This window comes from Sminthopsis crassicaudata, chromosome 3, assembly GCF_048593235.1.
Source record: "Sminthopsis crassicaudata isolate SCR6 chromosome 3, ASM4859323v1, whole genome shotgun sequence".
NCBI classification, from domain to species: Eukaryota; Metazoa; Chordata; class Mammalia; order Dasyuromorphia; family Dasyuridae; genus Sminthopsis; species Sminthopsis crassicaudata.
Window position 1 is genome coordinate 3783545 of NC_133619.1, and position 20885 is coordinate 3804429.

Genomic DNA, 20885 nt, shown 5'->3' on the forward strand with positions numbered 1-20885 from the left:
GTCCTCAGCTAACGAGTCTGTTCTTGTGTTACTCTAAACTCAAGGATGAATTCCATTAGCCAAGTAAAATAAGTTTCTTTGCTGAATTTGGACAAGTCTTTAATGGATAACAGCCATATGGTGCCACCAGTTGGTTTATAACCCCCACTCATATGCACTGAAATGCATTGTGTTTCATTTTTGGCAAAATATATTTTAACAAAAACTATTGTCAGAACACTGTGGACCATTCCATTTATTCTCATTCAACCAAATCAAGCTGGTGCAAGAATGTGGTCAATAAGATCTGGGGTTTTCTCCTCGTTTACCCTGGAATGCACTGAATCTCCCATCACAGATGCCAATTCTTTACGTGATCCTCTTCTAAACAGCTGTCAAACAAATTCGGTAATTCTCTTACCCCAACTGCCAGCCTAAGATTCATCTGGTTCATATTGACTTGACAGTTCCTAACCCAAGCTGCCTCACATGCAAATCTCTGTCTGCTTTCTTTCTAGGCATATCCATCCTTTTTTACCAAGCACACTCTTGCATCTGCATGGTATCTAGTAGACTCCACTACAATGACAATTTTCTGAGGATAGGGGTTTTATTTCTTGGTGTTCAAATACTGTCTCATTCCCCACCTAGAATTTCTTATCTGTTGTTGTTTGATCATTTCAAGTCATGTCTGACTCTTTTTGACCCCATTTGATGTTTTCTTGGCAAAGGGCCTCTAGTCATTTGCCAGTTTCTTCTCCTATTTATTTTACTAATGAGGAAACCAAGGTAAAGAGGGTTAAGTGACTTGTCCAGTGTCACACACCTAGTATCTAGCACATTGCCTTATGTGCTATAAGTGCTTAATCATATTTATGGCATGATAATTGGTGAATTCAGTTTTACATTCCAATTATCCTTTCGATGTTCTCAAAGACACTATTTAGCGTGTGTGTGTGTGTGTGTGTGTGTGTGTGTGTGTATGTGTGTGTGTGTGTTCCTAACATTTCAGATTTGGATGCATTTCTTGAAGCAGATAAATGGTACAGTAGAGGAAGGATTAGGTTTTAAGACAAATAAACATGAGTTCAAATCCTGACTGTGGGATCTGGAGCAAGTCAATTAATTTCTCTAAACCTCAGTTTCCTCCTCTGTAAATTTAGGGTAAAGACCTACATTGTCTCCAATCGCCTTTGCAGATCTAAATCTATAATCCCATAAATTCCCCCAACCTGTAGCCCCAGGATATTATTGTCTTCATGCACATCCAGCCTCCCCTGGAAGGCCTCTAGCTGGGAGGAGCTCAGCACTTTTCCTGAGACATCCCGTTTTACTTTTTTACAGCTCTCAATTTTAGGGAGCTGTGCTGTATTATAATGAGCTGAAATTTTCCTCTCTTCCACTCTTAACTCTAGTTCTCTCCATCCGGTCTTAGCAAAAACCACGTAATCCATCCTTCCACATCAGCCTCTAAATGCCTGAAGACAGATCATCTACCTCCTTCCTTCCTCCCCCCAGGTCTCCTCAAGGCTAAGCGTTCCCATTTCATTTCACTGATCCTCCTATGACAAGCTCAGACCTGCTCAGCCTCCTGAGTGTGTCTTTGAGCTTGTTCAAGGCCTTCCTATGTACTGCCCAGGACTGAACGCACCACTTGTTTTGTCTTCAGAACACCCCTCCAGACAGTTTAGCCAGTGAGTTTGGATTCCCTCTTGCTTTTGGCCCTCAGCATCATTCCACTGATAGCCAACTCTGGTTACAAGGATGGCTTTTTCTCCCTTTCAGCCCTGGGTAGCAAATCTGCACTGAATTCTTCGCAATTTCTACCCATTCCTCCCAGCTCCACCTCCTGAGGTCAATGGCAGAAGGCAGAACCTTTTTTTTTTTTTTTCAGAATCTCTCCTTCATCCTTGCCCCAGCATTTTATTATTCTCTCCTTTCTCCAGGCTAAACGCCTATATTGGTTTGAACTTGTCTAAACCATTTTATCACTCTTCCCTGAGCACCCCGTGTCCTCCACCTCCTCCCCAAATTGTGGCGCCCAGAATGACACAAAGTGTTTCGGACATATTTTAAGCAGAGAAGAACAAAGAGAACGTGCTCTCATGTTGGACGCTGTCCTTTAAGTGGGTTCATTTTCTTGTGGTTTATTTTCCTGCAAGTGTTAAGTTTTGTCACAAATGACCTTGGGGGTCGCTCATACTTAAATCCTGCCCAGATACACTGAATCTCTGCTTTATAGAAAGCTAAAAACCACTTTGGAGGTGATCCAATCCAATCTACGTCTTTTACCTGAATTGAGGAAGGGTCTTGCCAGGATCATGGTCTAGTCCTTAGTTTCGGAGGGATCTGAACAGCGGCCTTCCTGGCTCCTTGTCAGTGTCCTTCCCACTACACCCAGCTTCCCTCTGGTAACCTGTAGGTTCCAGGAGGGATCCGGGATGCGAATTCTATTGAGGGAGGCTCGGACTCATTGCCTTCACTTACCTGTTTTGAGATTAGCCCAGTAGTTAGCCAGCCCAGCAGGGGGTCTGAAGGCAACTCCTCTGGCCAGCCCTTCAGGTCCAATTCCTTCCCACATGGGGAAAGTGCCCCCCCGAGCTGAATTTGCCCGGTTCCTGCCTGGGTTTCTCTCCCTGTCTCCTTTGCTACCGCTCTCGTAGCCCCACCTTCTAACCCGGCCAGTGTTTTGCGCACAGTAGGTGTCTGACGGTGCGGTTGGGCAGACCGCTCTCCCTCTCTCCTCCGCCCCTCCCGGGGCTGCCGGGGCCCCTCTGCTGGTCGCCGGGTCTTGGCCAGGGGCCGTTTTCTCCCCCGTTGGGTGAAGGAGGGGACGGCCCACTGGAGCTGCAGTTCCCCAGCTCTGCCTCTGAGAATTTCTCATCCAAACCTCAATCACGTAGGATTGCGTAGAGAGGAGAGGAGAGACAGAAGACACAGAAAGAGAAGGGAGGGAGGCGACAAGGAGGGAAACACAGGCGGCCGCCGGGGCTGGGGGAGGGGGGAGGAAGCCCGGTGCCATCAGTCGGCGCCCAGGAAGAAAATGGGCACAGCAGCCCACGCTCGCTCCCTGGCCAGCCGCTCCTGACAGCTGGATGTGAACGCCCTCCCCCTGTCCCCCTTTCCTTTCTCCCGAGCTGCAAGGAAGAAGTTCGGGAGGCTTTCCCTTTCTCCCTCTCCCCCCCCCCCCCCCAGTCCTCTGCCCCCATTTGCCAGCCTCCTCCGCCTGGAGTTTCCTCTTCCAGACCAGCGCGAGCCCCAGCCCGAGGGAACGGCAGCCTGGAAGCCGTCCGCCGGAGCCGGAGCCGGACCTGCAGCGGGCAGCCCGCGGTGCGTGGGGCGGACGGGCCAGCCCTCCCTGCTCCTGCCTCAGTGCTCGCCCTCGGCCCCCCGGGAGCTGCGCTCCAGCGAGAACTTGACCCCCCTGGATCGCCCGGAGCTTCCTGTGTGTGAGCGGCGGGCATGCCCCCGGCGCTGAGCCGCACCGGCACCCAGCGGCTGCGGGGCGGGCTCGGGGCGCCCTAGCTCCGGGCAGCCTGCGCCTTGCGGGGAGCCCCTCTCGGCCGCGTCCGGGGGCTCGGCTCCGTGTGGGCTGGGGCGCGGGGCCCGGCGGGCGGGCCGACGATGTGGCCCGGGGCGCTCGGGGAGCCGCGGCGCCCCGGCCAGCAGCCGCCGAAGGGCAGGATGATGTGTGGCCGCAGCCTGCCGGTGCCCGGCGCGTCCTCTCCCGCCGCCCCCTCCTGCTGCTGCTGCTCCGGCCGCGTGCCGCCTTCCGCCCAGGGCCGGGATGGGGGCCGCAGAACTGTCTGAGCGTCCGCGGCCGCCTGCGTCTCGCATCTGATCCATCGCCGTCCCTTCGGGCCGCCGGGACTCCGGGCGCGAGCCGGGGGCGCGGCGGCGGCGGGCACGGAGCAGGGCCCTCGGGGCGATGCCCTGAGCCCTCGGACGCTCCCGGTTCCGGGCCGCCCATGGCAGGGAAGCCCCGCTGAAGTGGCCCTGGGAGGGGCGCTCAGCACCCCAAGGACTCCCCTCCAATCCGAGGCCGCGCTTCCCGCGGGGCCGGGGCTCGGGGTCCCCCGCCGAGCCCTTGCGGACGCTCAGTTGCCGAAGGACTCCCTCGGTGCGGGGCTGTTCCAGGAGGAGCACGGGATTTCCCTCCCGCAGCCGGGGCGCTCCATCCCCTCCTCCCCGCCCCGTGCCCTCGCCGTGGGGGCGGCGGGCGGTTCCCGGGGGCGCTAGGCTCCCGGGGATCTCCCTCCCCGAGCTCCCTCCCCTGCTTTTCAGCCTCCCTCCCTCCCTCCCTCCCTCCTCCCGCTCCCTCCCTCTCCCTCCTTCCCTCGTCTGCACCGCTCGCGGTGAATCGCGGTTCCCACAGCTGCCGCCCGCTGCCCCTGCGACGCCAAAGCCGGGGAGCGCCACCTGCTCTCGAGCCCAGCCCTTCTGCCCCCTTCGGGGTCCCCCCTCCCTTCCCGCCGGCCCGCTTGGCCCTGCTCCCCCGTGCACACAAGCACCCGAGGCCCGGGGAGGGGTGGGCGATGGCGGCGGCGCCGGCTGAGCTGGGGGGCATGGCTCCTTCGGGCTGGCAGAGCCCGCCCGCGGGGACTTAAGCCCGGCCCCGGTCACCCCCGAATTCGGCGGCTTCTGGTCGGAGGCCCTGAGCTTGGAGTCACTTTTTAGCCTTTGATTTTGGCCGCTGCCGTGGGCGGGGGCCCGGCCGCCCGGCCCGCGCCCACCGCTTTGTACACACTTTTCCTATCGAGCTCCACTCCCCCCCCCCCCCCGCCTCTGCTCGGGGCTCTGGGGGCAGCCGGGACCCCCGGCCAGGGCTTGGGGCCCGGAGCCGCCTTCTCATTCGGGACAGCACTTCCGTGAGCAGCGGCGGCGGACTCCAGGCAAGCCGGCCGAGCCCCTGCCCAGCCTCCCTCGGAAAGCGGAGCCCCCGGGCTCCGGGGCCGGCGTGGGGGGCGCTTGGGGGATACGCGGAGTTCGGGGTGACCCCGGCTCGCAGAAACAATCGCCGTCCTTTCAGTTTGTGCAGCAGCGCTCCTGGAAGTTTACACTCGGATTTACGGTGGTTTTGTCTCCACCAACAAACCTTGGTGGGCCCCGGGTGCCCACGGACCCAGACTGACTTAGTCGGCTGCCGGGAGCCCCGTCTTCTCTCCCGCGGCCCCCACAGAGCTTCCAAATCACTGCCTCCACTTTGCCCAACGAGGCGCTTTCGGGGGGCCGCCTGCCCTGCCTCGGATTACAAGGAGAGGGCTACAAAGGGATTGCATTAGACGGGAAGGCGGCCCGAATCTCCCTCGTCCCCCGAGCCGGGAGCCCCGCGGAAGGGCCCCGACGGCTGAGCCGCGATGGCCGCGGCCATCGCCAGCTCGCTCATCCGCCAGAAGCGCCAGGCGAGGGAGTCCAACAGCGATCGGGTGTCGGCCTCCAAGCGCCGCTCCAGCCCCAGCAAGGACGGCCGGTCCCTGTGCGAGAGGCATGTCCTCGGGGTGTTCAGCAAGGTGCGTTTCTGCAGCGGCCGGAAGAGGCCCGTGAGAAGGAGACCAGGTCAGTGGCAGCCGGCGAGCCTCCCTCTCTCCACCCCGGGCAGCCTCCTCCTCCTTCCCCCTGGGCTCCCATCGAGCCGCTTCCCTCGCCAGCCCATGTAGGGCCCGGCAGAGCCGGCTCCGGAGACCTGGGCCGGAGGCTGCCTGCCTCCCCTGGCAGCCTGTTTCCCTTCCGAACCCTCCCCTCCACGCGGCCCTCCTTGACCAGCCCCTCGGCTCCGTCCAACGTCCGGGCGGCTCATCTCCGGACCTGCTGTGGCTCACGCTCCCCAGCTCTGCTCTGTGTCCCTCCCCCCGTCATCCTCTTTCCCCAGGCTTTGCTTTTCCTTGGGAGCTCGTCTGGAGCCTCCCTTCCCCCCTTTTGCATGCCGGGGTCTGAAGTGGGTGCGGAGGTGAGCGTGGAAGGCCAACGGTCTCCGTGCGTCCCCTCCTCTGGGCCTGCTGGGGAAGCGAGCCTAAAGCCCGCCTCACTCTGGGGAGTCAGTCTCCAGTTTCTCAGTTTCCCTTTTTAAAAAAACTTAAATGGCGTTAAATTCGATGATGGAGAAGAGGGGAGGGGAGGGGGATATGACAGCAAGAGCTGGAATCAGCAGCCCCCCCCCCCCGGGTGTTTATTTTAGGCCAAGCAGTGCCCCCCCCTTTCAAGGCGAGTCAGAGTTCGGGGTTGAGAGAATAAAAACAAACAAAATTCCCGCTCTCCCCCACCCCGCTGCTCGCTCGAGTGTGATTGAAGGGCTAGAAACAGTCATTTCTTCTCCCTGAACTTCTAAGAAAAGGCCAAAGAAGAGTGAGGAACAAAAACCAAACAACCAGGGCAGGAACCAAAAAGGGGGACGGCTTGGTTTAACCACATGCATTTCTGGTGAGCTTTTGTGTTTTCTGTGGACTGAGGTAAAAAACACTTGGACGAGACAAATACTTTGAGGGAGAAATCACTTTTTAGGAAATCTAAAGAAGTTAGCTTGAATTTTCAGCTTTTAAGTGGAAGCTGAGAGATGTTAAAGTATTCAATTAGTGCTGAAATTAAAACAAGAGGAGGCTGCATTTCTTATTTATCATGGACAGCTAACATTGAATTAAAATGGAGCAATCATTTGATTTCTTTGGTGTTAGTAGAAAACAGCCTCGCTAGGTTTTATGGCTGAAAGAGAACTTAGTGATCACCTGAAATGACCCCTTGCTATTCTGGAAGAGGAAATTAAGTTTTAGGGAAAGGAAGCTACTTGCCATTGCCAATCTAGACAATAAAAAGAAAATCACCATGAGATACCAAATCCTGAGAGTCAAAATACAGTGTCCTTGGTCTTGGGTCTGGAAACTTCATAATGTAAATAACTCAATTAAAATAATTCCATGGTCTGAATGGTTTCCTTAAATTCTGAAGCTAATTCTCCACAGGTGCTGTGTTCCATAGATTTTTTTTTTCTTCTTTCTTTCTTTCTTTCTTTCTTTCTTTCTTTCTTTCTTTCTTTCTTTCTTTCTTTCTTTCTTTCTTTCTTTCTTTCTTTCTTTCTTTCTTTCTTTCTTTCTTTCTTTCTTTCTTTCTTTCTTTCTTTCTTTCTTTCTTTCTTTCTTCTTCTTCTTTTTCTTCTTTCTTCTTCTTCTTCTTCTTCCTTCTTCTTCTTCTTACTTCTTATTCTTCCTTCTTCCTCCTTCTTCCTTCTTCTTTCTTCCTCCTCCTCCTCCTCCTCCTCCTCCTTCTCTTCTTCTTCTTCTTCTTCTTCTTCTTCTTCTTCTTCTTCTTCTTCTTCTTCTTCTTCTTCTTCTTCTTCTTCTTCTTCTTCTTCTTCTTCTTCTTCTTCTTCTTCTTCTTCTTCTTCTTCTTCTTCTTCTTCTTCTTCTTCTTCTTCCCCATTGTGTGATTGGTGAGACATTGAGTAAATTCCATGCCATAGTTTAGGAATTGAGACAAACATAAAACACTCTTCTGTCTCACTGGACTGCCACCCCATTTGGGTTTTTTCCTTCTAGTGTTCATGGAAAAAATATCAAGGCTCTGAAATTCCCTTGGCTATATTTCTAACCTGTAGCTACAGCAATTAAATTATATGAGTAAAGAAATCACACTTCTGTTCCTATACTCCCCCTTTCACTAAATAGAAGTATCATAGTAAAATAGCACTGAACCTGGGAAAATGCTATCCTCTCATTGGCTGCTTCTACTTCCATACACATCTTCTTCCAATGATGAATTTCAGGCCACTTTGGAATTTATCCTGTTAGTTTTTTTTTTTTTTTTTTTTTTTTTTTTTTTTTTTTTTTTTTTTTTTTATCTGACCATAGTCTCCCTCTCCTCTCATTTGACTCCACGAACATCCATGGATTCTCAGAGAGATGCTTGATGGTTACTTTTCTAGTTGAAGTTTCCCAGGTAGAGTAAGATATTCCAAAGACGTCAAAGCTCGTTAAGACATCCAGAGGGCTAGTGCAGCATTTATTTCATTTATAAACCCAGGGATTTAATCTGTTCTTAAACTGGCAAATTTTCTGATTTTTTGAGATGGGGTGCTATTCTTAAGACTTACAAGGCAAACTAATGAATCTGTTGGTTTGCTGTCAGCAACCATGATTCACATTGCTTGGGGAGAACCTATTTATAGTGAGCCCAAATCTCCAGACTGGCAGCATGGATCACAGCACCAGACAGGGATTTTTAATGATTTTGGGGTGGGGGTGGAGAGGGACTGAAGGGAGAGAACTTACTAAAATCAAAAGAATATTAAAGTCAAAATGATTCCATGAAAGAATCTTCCCTTCCCCTGCTGTTAGGCAAAAGGTCCCTTTCTGTCCTGCCTCACATGGAACTTATCATTCATAAAACTATCTCTGGGTGAAGTACACCAACTGAGTAACAAATGGCGGTGTGAAGAAAAGGGATGTGACAACAGTATCCTTTAGAATGCTGAAGATTGCTTGCGTTTAAGTCCTTTGACTCCTAGACTGAAAGGTTGTTATTTGAATTTTGAGTCAAGAATACATGAAGCAAGGAAGGCTACAATCACCTAGCTGTTAAAAGACTGCAGGGGATTTATCTACTGCATGGGGAAATTTCTCCTCTTCTTGCTTGGTACCTTGGCCCTGCCACTTGATCTATCTGTGGATAAAATACCAACATAAAATTGTTAATGAATCTTGGTAATTAAGTGATTCTCTCTGAGCAAAGGTAAAGTGTGGAACTTTCAAAGAAGATCAGGAGAATGCTGATGACTGTGACATTATATTCAAAATTGCTATGTTTTCTTTGATAATAAACAGTAGTAATATTCTTATTTTCAGATCAATGTTAGTTGATTTGCAGGGATAAGACAGGACACTGGACAGAATCAGTCAATTGGGCTTTTAGAAGCCTCATTTTCAAGTCATGTATCCCTCCGAGTACCTTGTTAGACTGTGAGACAATGAACTGCAAGATAGGGTGCCTGGATGCTGTTTTGAACTTTCCATGTTTGAGGGGAAGGATTGAGGTACAAAAGCTGAGGCATCCCCAACTCACTTCCTGAGCCGCAAATATTGTTTTGGGAAACACTTATGTTTGACATTTCATCATCTCATGAAGCCTTGAATCTCAGGCTGTGTTTGAGTATAAAACAGCTGTTTTAGAAATGTCATTGAGGACATTCGATTTAAAGTGAACCCAGATCTCCAGGAAATTAGTAGAGTACACTGGCTACTATAATGAAGACCTTCCTCACTGGTACATTGGTATTGTCCTATGGCACAAGGACTAAATTTCCCCCTCTACAACTTCTAAATTGTTACTGGGTAAACAAAAAATAAATAAAAGCTCGTGGAGAGCTGAGCACCTGAATAAGCATCCCAATGTCTAAAACTGGCTAGGATCTAGAAAGCTACTAAATGGCATGTCTATCCCACTTGTTTAATAGGGGAGATTTTTCTAGGGAAATAATATCATTTCAAGTTAAGTGATAGAATGTGTGTGTGTGTGTGTGTGTGTGTGTGTGTGTGTGTGTGTGTGTGTGAAGTAATGCATATATTTTCCCATTAACTGAGCATTTGATTATATTTGGTCAAGATTCATTTGGAAGATATTATATAGTAGATTAGATAATTTTTTGAAATCTCTTCAAGAATCTGAAATTTGGGGATTCGATATGATGAGAAATCTACCCAAAATCCCAATAGGCATAAAGTACAATCAATCCTATCATGTTTTTTTTTTTTAATATTGTTTGGTACTTTTTTTTTTTTTTTAATAGATTTAGAGGGACAATCAATGTTTCATTTGAGTGCCTCCCTCTTTCATAAATAAGACATACGATGCATATCTAAATGACAGATCACCATCAATTCTTCGAACACCCCAAAAGCTGTGATTTATGATCCACACTTTAAATACATCAAGGAAGTGAACCTAAATTAAATCCTAAATTTGTGAAGTTTCAATGCTCTCATTTCTTTAAGCATTTACTCTTTCCACTCAGACAAATCTTGTTTATCTGAAAAGAATTCTGTGCCCTTCATGCTTTCCTAGGTAAGTCTGCTTTGCTTGATAACCTTTCTGTGGCATATTTTGCTATCAAACGCTCTTTGACATAGAGGATTGAAAACATCATAAAGAAGAGTTGAAGAAGCAAAACACTAGTAATGGAACTGAATGCTCATCATCTGATCTCTGAAAGGGAAATATGTTTTCTAAATGACTTGAATTCTTAGTCAAGGAAGAGCTTGCAAATGGGTTTTCCTTTCTAGTGAGGTACATTGGGGCATTTGAATCTAAAATTTCTCCTCTTAGGAATCTGACTCATGATTGGAAGCCAGAAAATTAGGAAAATTAAATGCATTTTTGTTTGACATTTATCATCAAGAATTAGAATTCTTTTTCCTCAGAACCCCAGCAGAGGGATAAAATGGCACTTTGCATGGATTTTATCATCCCTGTTCTGAATGAATGCATTCAATTCTACAAATTATGTTTCTATTGTAAGTTCATGTTGTCTTTGTAGCCAACTCCCATGATCCCTCGATTCTTTTTATCCTCAGAAATCCCATCAAATAATACAGAATTAAAACTTTGAAGTTTTAATGAAGTTGATCTTCTTGAAGAAAATTAGAAGACCAATTTGCCAGAATGCTGACAGCCTTTGAGTTTGGGGGAAGGGCAAGGGGAATTTGGGAAGAAGAGCTCCAGGAACATCTCTTTCTCTAGCAAATCCCCTCGTTGCATTCTTTCATAATCACCAAATCTCCACAGATGTAGGATGTTTCTGGATAGTTGACTTTCCAAAGATGTTTCTCTGAAAATAATTGTAGTCAGTTCCATTTTATTTGCTTGTAGTTCCATTGAATTTGTGGGCACTGTGAAATTTGTTGAGCGGCATTGCAGACAGGGTGTCTGCCAGTCATCCTGGTGAGATGTTCTCTCCCCCCTCCCAGCACTGCATAGCTGTTAGTGTAGCGTTATGCAATTTAAAAAGGCAGAAGCACCTCAACAGGGACATGTTGTGGCTTGGACACCCTCCTTGCCATATTCCCATGGTGGACCTTGGGATCCAGCCAGGAGTGGGCACCTCATCCTCTCTGACTCTACTCATCACCTTTGTAGCTTTTCAGATGGAAAATCTCCATTGCTACTCCTCCCCAGCTGCTGTTTTCCTTTGTTATTATAGAAGCTCCTTGAAGGCAGTAACTATTTTCTCTCTGTCTGTGTAGCCCCAGTGCTGAGCACAGTCTTTGGCACATAGCGAGTACTTACTAAATTATTTTTCTTCATTCATTCCTGCATGCACGTGACACATTTGGGTTTCTGAAAGACAATGGCTTTGTCGAGCCATGTAAGGATCATGTGAAGACAGCCCACTTGTTTATTCCAGAAAAGAGAAGAGTGAGGGATCATGGGATCCTTTTCCCTAAGTGGTTCAAGGGGTGTCATGTCAATTACATGGCTTTTGGTTGACTCTGGGTATTGTATGCATCGTGGATTTCTGTACATGTGCAAGTTAAGTGTGTTGTGTGTATGAAGTAGATTTAGAGGGTTGGTCTTGGCCATGGGAAAAACATTCTAAATCTCCCAAATGCAGTGCGATGGCTAATTAGTTAGTGAGTTCTTTGTCTCTCTATATATTCAGACATGCATTTGGTTGCAATAGGTGACCTGGGAAATGTCATCGATTTCAGATTCTGTTTTTCATTTACAAAAATTTGGTTTTAGACTCAAAAAACCTTGGATTGTCCTCTGGCATATAGGTGACTTTGGGTTCTGAATAACTCTCCTCGAAGAGGATCAGGCAGTTGGGGAAAGAATCCTGGGAGATAGTAAGCCTAGAAACAGCAACCCTGCTTCTGTGTGCATTGATCCCAGTGCTCTGTGTGGGGAGATGAGCACACAGAGAAGACTGAGATCACGAAGTTGGCCCTGGAGTCCCTGGAGGTCTGTGTTGTTATGTGTGTGCTTCAGTTCAGTGTTTCAGTAGGCATCTCCCTCCCTGAATGCACAGTACCCCAGAGGCTTCGAGGGAAGGGATTTACCTGGAGAAGGGAAGGGACACTTGGGAGCCCAAGAGATGCCCTTTCTTTTAAGCTCCAGGTAAACAACTGCTTTAGATGTTTTGAAAGAAGGAGAGAAGAATGCCAAAGTTAGAATCTTTGAAAATGACAGACTGCTTCACTTCTTCTTTGATGGTGAGCCCTGTTGGCAAACAGCAGCTGGAGACTCTGCAGAACCCTTTTGCAGCCTTGAGTGAAGAGATGCCTTAGTAGGGGTCTAATAGGCTGTGACTGTGGCAGGGCATTCATGTTTAACCTATAAAAAGGGGAAAATGTATTTTAAAAGTCCCTTGACCTTTAACTTCAAAATAAAGAACAGATTTCCATTGGAATTGGCTTTTTTTTTTTTTTTTTTTTTTTTTTTTTTTTAAACTGGGCTGTCCTATGCAGAGTTCATTCAAAGGCTGGAAAAGGAAATGAGGGGAAATAAAGTTGGGTTTTCCATATTAGGAAAAATGGGAATATTTTCTGGGCCACTGTTGCCTCAATAGAGATTTTGGCATACAAGCCCTCCCGACGAGGCTCTTGCTGGATCTTGGTGGGCTGTGATCTGTGGTTGAAGGCTAGGCCTAAAAGTCACTCACTGGCAGGGGCAGGGAATGTTGAGTGTTTATTCCAGCTGTAAAATGCAACATTAACTCAGAAATCAGTTTAGATGTGACCTGACTCTTGTTTGTGGTCAACAAACTCTTCTGCTTCAGGGAGCCCTTTCTTCCTTTAAAATGCGAGTCAAGTAACCCCTTCTACATGAAGCTTTCCGACCACTAAGCCTGTACCTCAGCTTCTTCTGATTTGCCTACTTTGCAGTTATTTCTATTTAATTTCTTTACATGAATTTAACTAACAAACGATCTCTTATACCGCACCCCCCCCCCCCCCATGAAAACTCCTTTCAGAAAAGAATTGTCATCCTGGTCCTTGTAATCCTTGTGATGGCTAACACAGAACCTAAAGCATTGAAGCTGATCAATCCCAAATTTAGTAAACACCTACTAAGTGCCAGGCATTAGGCTAAACAGTGGAGATACAAAAAGAGTCAAAAGATGGTTGCTGCTCTAGAGGAACTTCCAATTAAACAGAGGAAACTCCATGAAAACAACTGAAATAAAGAGTATCTAAATTCAACACTCCAACATTAGTAGTGCTCCTCTCTAAGAATCTCTGGAAGGCAGAGGAGAGAGAGAGAGCCCCTGGCCTAAGGAGGGACCCAGGTCAAGATCCTGATCACAATAACTGTTCCCCAAAATTTATTCCTATTATAGTAAACACAGCACCTCGGAAGCCCAACACTTCCTTTTCCAGTAGAGTGAGGCCCCAGAGTGAAAGTTCAAGTAATAACCAAGACTGCTTCAAATGACAAAAGACTGAACAGGAACAAGGCTCAGATTCTTCCCCATCTTTGTCTTGTTATTTATGACATTCAAGGTGATCTTTTCTTCATGTTCAGAGCCAGATCCAGCTTGTCTTTTCCATCCCCATCAGAGCCAAAGGCCAGGAGGAGTCTTGTCAAATCTGCTCTAGTCTTCACATTATAGCAAGTCATTAAGAAAATTGCCTTTCTACTAGATAATTCTATCAATCCATCCTGGGTTTTCTTTCTGTTTTTTAGTGGGTGGCAATCAACACATTTTTGTTTCAAGTGTTCAATTTCTTTGAACTCCTACCTTCCCTTGTTTTACCCTTCCTAACTGAATTCTGAATCCATGCTACTGCTACAAATTGTTCTCTCCCTTCCTAGCTTCCCAGGCTATTATCCTAGCTCTGACCTCACTTTCCTTCCTATAAAATCCTGACCTTTACAATTATCCAATTCAATTTAAGCATTATCCTCAAGCCTTGATCTCTTTGGCCATTTGTCCGATTGCTGGCTATCTCTTTTCAAGTAGCAGTCTTGAATTGCTCTCACTGCTCGCCTCCTCTGCTCTTTAATGATTGAGATGGAACAACAATGGAAAGTCATATAACCATGTTGATTGAGTGTACTCTAGATATTTTATATAACCTCAACTCCAATCACACACCAATACTTTTACTTATTCTAGATTTAAGATTATTGATTGCTTAAAAAACAAAACAAAACATGTCACCTTCACACTCTGCTCTACTCCTAGATGTCTTCTGTGTTCCTCTTAAGTAATCTCTTGTAACAAACAAAAAAGAGGGAGAATGAACACACACACACACACACACACACACACACACACACACACACAGATGAGAAACAGAAGAATAAGAGAGGCAAGAGACCAACACAAATAAACAGGGAACACTTTAGCAAAATTAGGCAACAACCACCTGAATAAGAAAGTATATTTGATGATCCCTACCCATAATTCTTCATTACTACAAAGAAACGTTCTTACCTCTGAAAACAAGTTTGGTCATTGAAATTAGATGGCATTCAGTTTATTTTATTTTTATACTTTCTCTTTATATTGCTGTAATCATTAAGCACATGTTATTTTTTCTAGTTCTGCTTGCTTCACCGTGCATCAGTTCGTTTAAATCTCTCCCTATTTCTCTGAATTTTTATAAAATTATGCATGTTTTCTCATGGCAAAATAACATTCTATGATTTTTCCACTGATGAACTGCTTTTTCCTAATCATTGCTCCCACCAAAAGTACAGTCGTGTATATTTTGGAGTATGTGGGATCTTTCTTACCATCTCATTCTTTTCCTTGGAGTAAACAATGGGGATTTCAGAATGAAAAGGCATGGATATTTAGTCATTTCTTAAGCCTCCTTCCCAATTCACCTTCTATTCCTAACTCTACTGGGATTGTATTCTGCAGTTTATCTTTTTGCAGCCCCCTTACCATAGATTGTTTCATCTTTTCTCATCCTTGCTATTTTGGTCCATGTGAGGTAAAACTCTAGAGTTATCTTGATTGGCATTTCCCTTATGATTAATGCCTTGGAAAATTCTTTCAAGGGCCTGCCAGTTTATATTTGCTTTTTTGAGAACTATTTGTTGATACCCTACTATATATACTTTTTCATTACTAAGTGACTTGAGGAAAAAGGTAGCATTTTCTTTTTTTTTTAATAACTAGCACTTAACATAGGGATCAGCCCATATCAAATGCTTAATCAATGCTTTTCAACTGGGGAGTATTTGTTGGGGGCTACTACACATTGTTCCCCTTCCCTTAATCATTGCTCTAGTCAAACTGATCTCCATATCATTCCTCTTCCTTGACAGTCCATTGTCTACCTTTTTGATTTCAAATAATTTATCCTCCACGAGGGAATATCTTCTCCCTATTCTTTGAACCCCTAATTCCTTCAGCACTCAGCTGGAGAGCCACATTCTACATGACACTCTTTCTAAAATTTCAGCTGCTGATATCCTCGTGTGTGTGTGTGTGTGTGTGTGTGTGTGTGTGTGTGTGTGTGTGAGAGAGAGAGAGAGAGAGAGAGAGAGAGAGAGAGAGAGAGAGAGAGAGAGAGAGAGAGAGAGAATGAATGAGAATGTTGGCTTCCCTAACAAGGCATGAACTGTTTCATTCTGATATTTTCTGTACCTACCTTCTAGTAGACATTTAATAGATGCTTGTTGATTGGTGCTTTGACCAGGTATTGGTCTTGTGCAATCCAAGGCAGATCATGAACTGCTCTGAACTTCATGTGCATTCATTATACTGTGTTGTTTTATTACATAGATTAAAAATAAAATAAAAAATAAAATGATAGTGTTGGGGCTTAATAACTGATGAGATTCTCTCCTAAATGCAAATATATCACCCAAGATCTATGTAGGTCATGTTGTTTCTGTACACAATTTTAAAAAATCAATCTATATATTTTTCTTTTTTTCCCCCAGCTATTTTGACTAAAGATGAATAAAAAAACATGCATTTGAGTAACTATGATGAGATAGGTAGTATATTAAGTTTTGAGGAAATAGATATAAGAGTGAGACAGTTCCTACACTAAAGGAACTTCTATTATTATTATTATTATTATTATTATTATTATTATTTAGCATTTTCTTTTTTAAAATACATGCAAAAATAATTTTCAACATTCACCCTTGAAAAATCCTTCTGTTCATATTTTCCCTTTTCCTTTTCCCTCCCCTAGACATCAAGTAATCCAATATATGTTAAACAAGAGCAATTCTTCTCAATCTATTTCTACAATTATCATGTTGCACAAGAAAAATCAGATCAAAAAGAAAAAAAATGAGATAAAAAACAAGCAAGCAAACAACAACCAAAAAGAGGTGAAAATACTATATTGTGATCTACATTCACTCTCCATAACCCTCTTTTCTGAGTGCAGATGGCATCACAAGATTATTGGAATTGTCTTGAAACATTGTTGAAAAGAACCAGGTCCATCACAGTTGATCATCACATAATCTCATTGCTGTGTATAGCATTCATCTGGTTCTTCTCACTTCACTTAGCATGTAAGTCTCTCCAGGCCTTTCTGAAATCATCCTGCTAATCATTTCTTATAGAACAATTATTATCCCATAGCTTTCATATACCATCACTTATTCAGCCATTCTCCAGCTGATGGACATCCATTCAGCTTCTAGTTTCTTGCCACTACAAAAAGGGCTGCTGCAAACTTTTGTGCACAGATGCGTCCTTTTCCCTTTTTTATGACCAGTCCAATAGAGATGGTGCTGGATCAAAGGGTAGGTACAGTTTTATAGTCTTTTGGGCATAGGAACTTCCATTCTAATAAAGGGACTTGACACTATGGGAAATGGTAGTCTGAAAAAAGAATTTTGGTCTGAGCAATCACAAGGATGACTGATTTCCTCAATAATCAGCTCACTAGCACCCCCAAGAAAAATTATGTCATTGGATCACAATGCAAAAAGTAAGAGACATAAGAGGGAATAGGAAATTATTGGATCACAATGCAAAAAGTAAGAGACATAAGAGGGAATAGGAAACAGAGGCAGGCAGGGAGGGTCTCTTCATGGCAATAGGATAAATGCCTAGATGACCAGAGAGCCAAGAAAGATGAAATATGAAGTATGTTCTGGTTTGCGGTTAGTGACATCTATGACTAAGTGTATTTATACTCACTAATTAGTCAGGACAATTCAGCTCTAGACAGGACTTTCACAGCTGAGTAGATGTGCTTCCCCAAGTGAAGGCTGTGGTGAAGAGTGTCATTGGAGATGGCCCAGTGGTGAGCACAATAGCTAAGTATTAAAAGCAGCCTGTTGCATTCTTCATCAAGTATAGTTTTATCTGGGGCTGCTGGCTCCAAGGGATTATTTTTCTTTCATTTGTTACTTCTCTACAAAAATAGCCCATTTTATGCAAATCATATCCTTAGTAAATCACCTGGACTGGCTAAGTGAGCTGCCCAAGATCACATTGCAATATATGTTGAAGATGAGACTTTGTCCAACTCTACCAGGTTCATAGGCACCTCTTCAGTCACAATACTTCATAGGCTTTCTTCACAGGGACCTGATAGAAGCCCAGAGATCCCACCCACCAAGCAATTCATTAGGTGTCCTGGGGGTGGTTACAATGCTCCCCAAACTGCGGTAAAAAAAATACTTGAAATACCTGTCTTGCATTCTTACCTCCCATTAATTTTTAAATCTATTTCAAGCTGGCTTTTGCCCTTGTCAGTTGTAACTGTTCTTTACAAGGTTATCATTGATCTTTTAATTTCCAAATCCTTTCTCAGAACCCATTTTTGTTTTTTTTTAGTATTTGACACCATTGACCCTCTCCAGTTCCTGATTTCCTGTTTCTCACTTCCTTTTCTGGTATTGCCTCAATCTCATTTGATCAATAATCATCCTTATTTCCTCACTTTTATTATCTAATATTAGTGTTATGTTACATTATATTGGGCTTGGCCAGTATCTAGTCCTTTACCCTTCCCTATTTTCTCTCTATGCTTTCTTTCGGTGAGAAAAGCTTTCTTCAAAGCTCAGTCACATTGTTTGTCTCCCCCCAGCCCGCCCCATTGCTAGTTCCTTCTCCCATCCTAAAAAAAACTCCTTCGTGTTGACTTTAAGAATGTCTTTGGATTTGCTTTTCTGTGTACCTGTAGTTTTCCTCCAAGTAGATAAAAGCTACTTGAAGGTAGGGAATGTTGAGTTTCTGTCTTTTAATCCAGACTAATAAATTTTCTAAAACAGTATCAGGAAAAGAATAGGTAATTAATAAAGGAATGATTAATGAATGAACCTAATTGAAATATTTTACTCAATTAAATACTGATAATTATTGTGGACTTGCTGAAACCTAAATTTAAAAGAGATATTGGAAAGGGGTGAAAAAGGGAAATGGGAATGCTGATGGTTTTTTAACTCATTTTTGTTTTGTTTGAAAGAAGAGACCTGTTTATTTCCAATAGTAATATAAAAATTGCCTTTGGATTTTCAACTTCAGAAGATGTTACTGGTCACAGCTGTTACCAGGGACTCCACAAGTAGCCTGGATTAAATAACACTATTATTGAACATCAGGGACAAAAAAATCAGGTGGTTCCCCAAAAGAAGGATTCCAAAGCAAACAAACAAACAACACAACACAACACAACACAACAACAACAACAATGACAACAAACTCCTGGCAGCCAAACCAGATTCTCCTTGATTAGGTTTAGTCAGGCTAGTTTCACATGAGATAGGGAAGATTGCAGGACCATAGTCATCCACAAATCCGCCTCTCTTCAAAAAACCTCTTACCTGGGCTACATTCATTATTTTTGCTAAAACAAGCAATCCATTTTAGGGAACAAGTGGGAAATGGCTGTGGGGAGACAGAAAACTGTGGTAATAGTTCTGAATCTTAGAACTTGGTAGAATGACAGGGGCTTTCTTCATTGGTCTTTCATTATCATAACTCAAGGTCACTGGAGGTGATGATCCTCCGTGGGTCAGGGGAGGGGGTCAACTCCCTTTTGGCCCTTTCCACAGTCGGCTGTGTTGGAGTTTTCTGCGGCTTTCCTCAGGAAGTGAGTTGGCATCTTGTACATTCCCATGCCACCTCCCACATGCTGCAGCTCAAGTTTCCTGAGCAGCCTACCTCCTCCTTCTCCACCCTCTTTCTAAAAGGAACAATAAGGAGAAAATTACTTTAAAAAGAGACTTGGTCGTTGTGTTTCTCAAAATGAGTCCTTTGTGGTGTCCCGGCACCTATGGTGATGTGAAAGAGTCTTGACTTGGTTAGAAATTCATTCTCAATCTGGTTTGTTTGATGGGGGATTCATTTTCCAGAATTAATGCCTGGCTACTGAAGAATCAAGTCATTTTGCCTTCCTGATTGTCTTACATCTTCATGGCCAAATGCCCTTAAGCGGTACCAGGTATAAGCAAACGTCATTGACTTATAATTTCAAGGGACTTCAGAGACAATCAGATTCCCCTCTATAACATATTAAGAATTTTTTTTTTGGTGATGTACATATGGAATTACTTCCTGTTTTTCCCCCCCCCCTGAGGCTGGAGTTAAGTGACTTGTCCAGGGTCACACAGCTAGGAAGTGTTAAGTGTCTGAGATCAAATTTGAACTCGGGTCCTCCTGAATTCAAGGCTGGTGCTCTATCCACTGTACCACCTAGCTGCCCCTACTCCTTGTTTTTTGAGGTAGCCCATTCAGTTTTTGGTTAGTTCACGTATTTAAAAAGAGAGTTTTTGGTTTCAATTTATTTTACTTTTGCTTCCTTTTCTTTAAATTTTATTAAGTTTAAATTTGTTCCTTTGTACTTTCCTTGAAAATCTACTTATTCTGTTTTCTGGGGTCAAAAAGAACAGATCTAGATTCCCCTTCTGCAGGAAAGCCGTTCCACTTTGAAGACACCTATTGTGTCCCTCCATTTTTTTCTCTTTTCCTGGATAAATAATCCTACATTCAGCTCATCCTCTTTTGTCCAGTCCCAAAGCCCTCCCCTCAATCTGGTTACCTATCCCTGGGTGGTTTCCAGGTAATTAATATGGAAATGCCTAACTGAGTTACAATTTCCGTAGCATAGAGAAGGCTCTGTGTGAGAACTCCATATATGAACATAAATCTTAAATCAGTTCAGTGAACACATCCTAAGGGAACTGACTGAACCACATGGAACTTAGAGGCTTTTCTAGCATGTGGGTGGTGGTATGTTATAGGACAGGATGCCCACTTTCTGAAAAAAAGCTGCAGGAAACCTCAACAGAGGAAATTGTGGGAAAGTACACAGCCCAAGTAGGTAAAAGTCAAATTCATCCCCTTCCTTGATCCTCCAAAGATAATTATCTCCAGTGATCTTGAGTTGTGATGATGAAAGACTAATGAAGAAAAGCTAGTGAGTGTCAGGCACAGAATTTGAACTCAGATCCTCCTGATTAGCCACTAGATCATATTTATTGTTGTTCTTAAATTATGCTACACAGAACAGAACATGGTGTTCCAACTGTAGTCTAGTCAGGGTAGAGTGAAGTGGGACGTGGATCTCAAATTCTGTACATCGTGACTGTTAATTAAGCTGAACTTGGCATTAGTGTTCCTCCCCCGTTGTTTGACTTTTGTGAATTTATGGTCTCTTAAAACACATGGATATTTTGCTTTTTTATTTTTTCCAGATGAACTTCTGTCTAGCTCACCTCCGTCATTCTGTACTGGTGAAATGGATGTTTTTAGAATGACTAAGATTTTTTTCCTTTTTTTATTGTTTTATTTTTTGTGACCATACATGTACATTAATTTTTAATACATATTTAGGTATCATGTTAAGAGAGAAAATCAGAACAAAAGGAAAAAACACAAGAAAAACAAACAAAAGTAAAAGAAAAAAAGTGAACATAGCAACATTTACGATCAGTTTCCATAGTTTTCTCTCTATATGTAGATGGCATTTCCCATCCAAAGTTTATTA

The 20885-nt window shown here is 44.4% G+C and overlaps 1 protein-coding gene across 1 annotated transcript in view; it reads left to right on the forward strand.

Moving 5' to 3' along the window:
* The first annotated feature begins 3597 nt into the window (after nucleotides 1-3597).
* FGF12 (fibroblast growth factor 12) overlaps nucleotides 3598-20885 on the forward strand; it is a 212827-nt gene continuing 195539 nt past the window's right edge. The window contains 1 exon segment of the mRNA XM_074297863.1: nucleotides 3598-5539. Coding sequence (XP_074153964.1) covers nucleotides 5337-5539 — 203 coding nt within the window. The 5' untranslated portion in view covers nucleotides 3598-5336.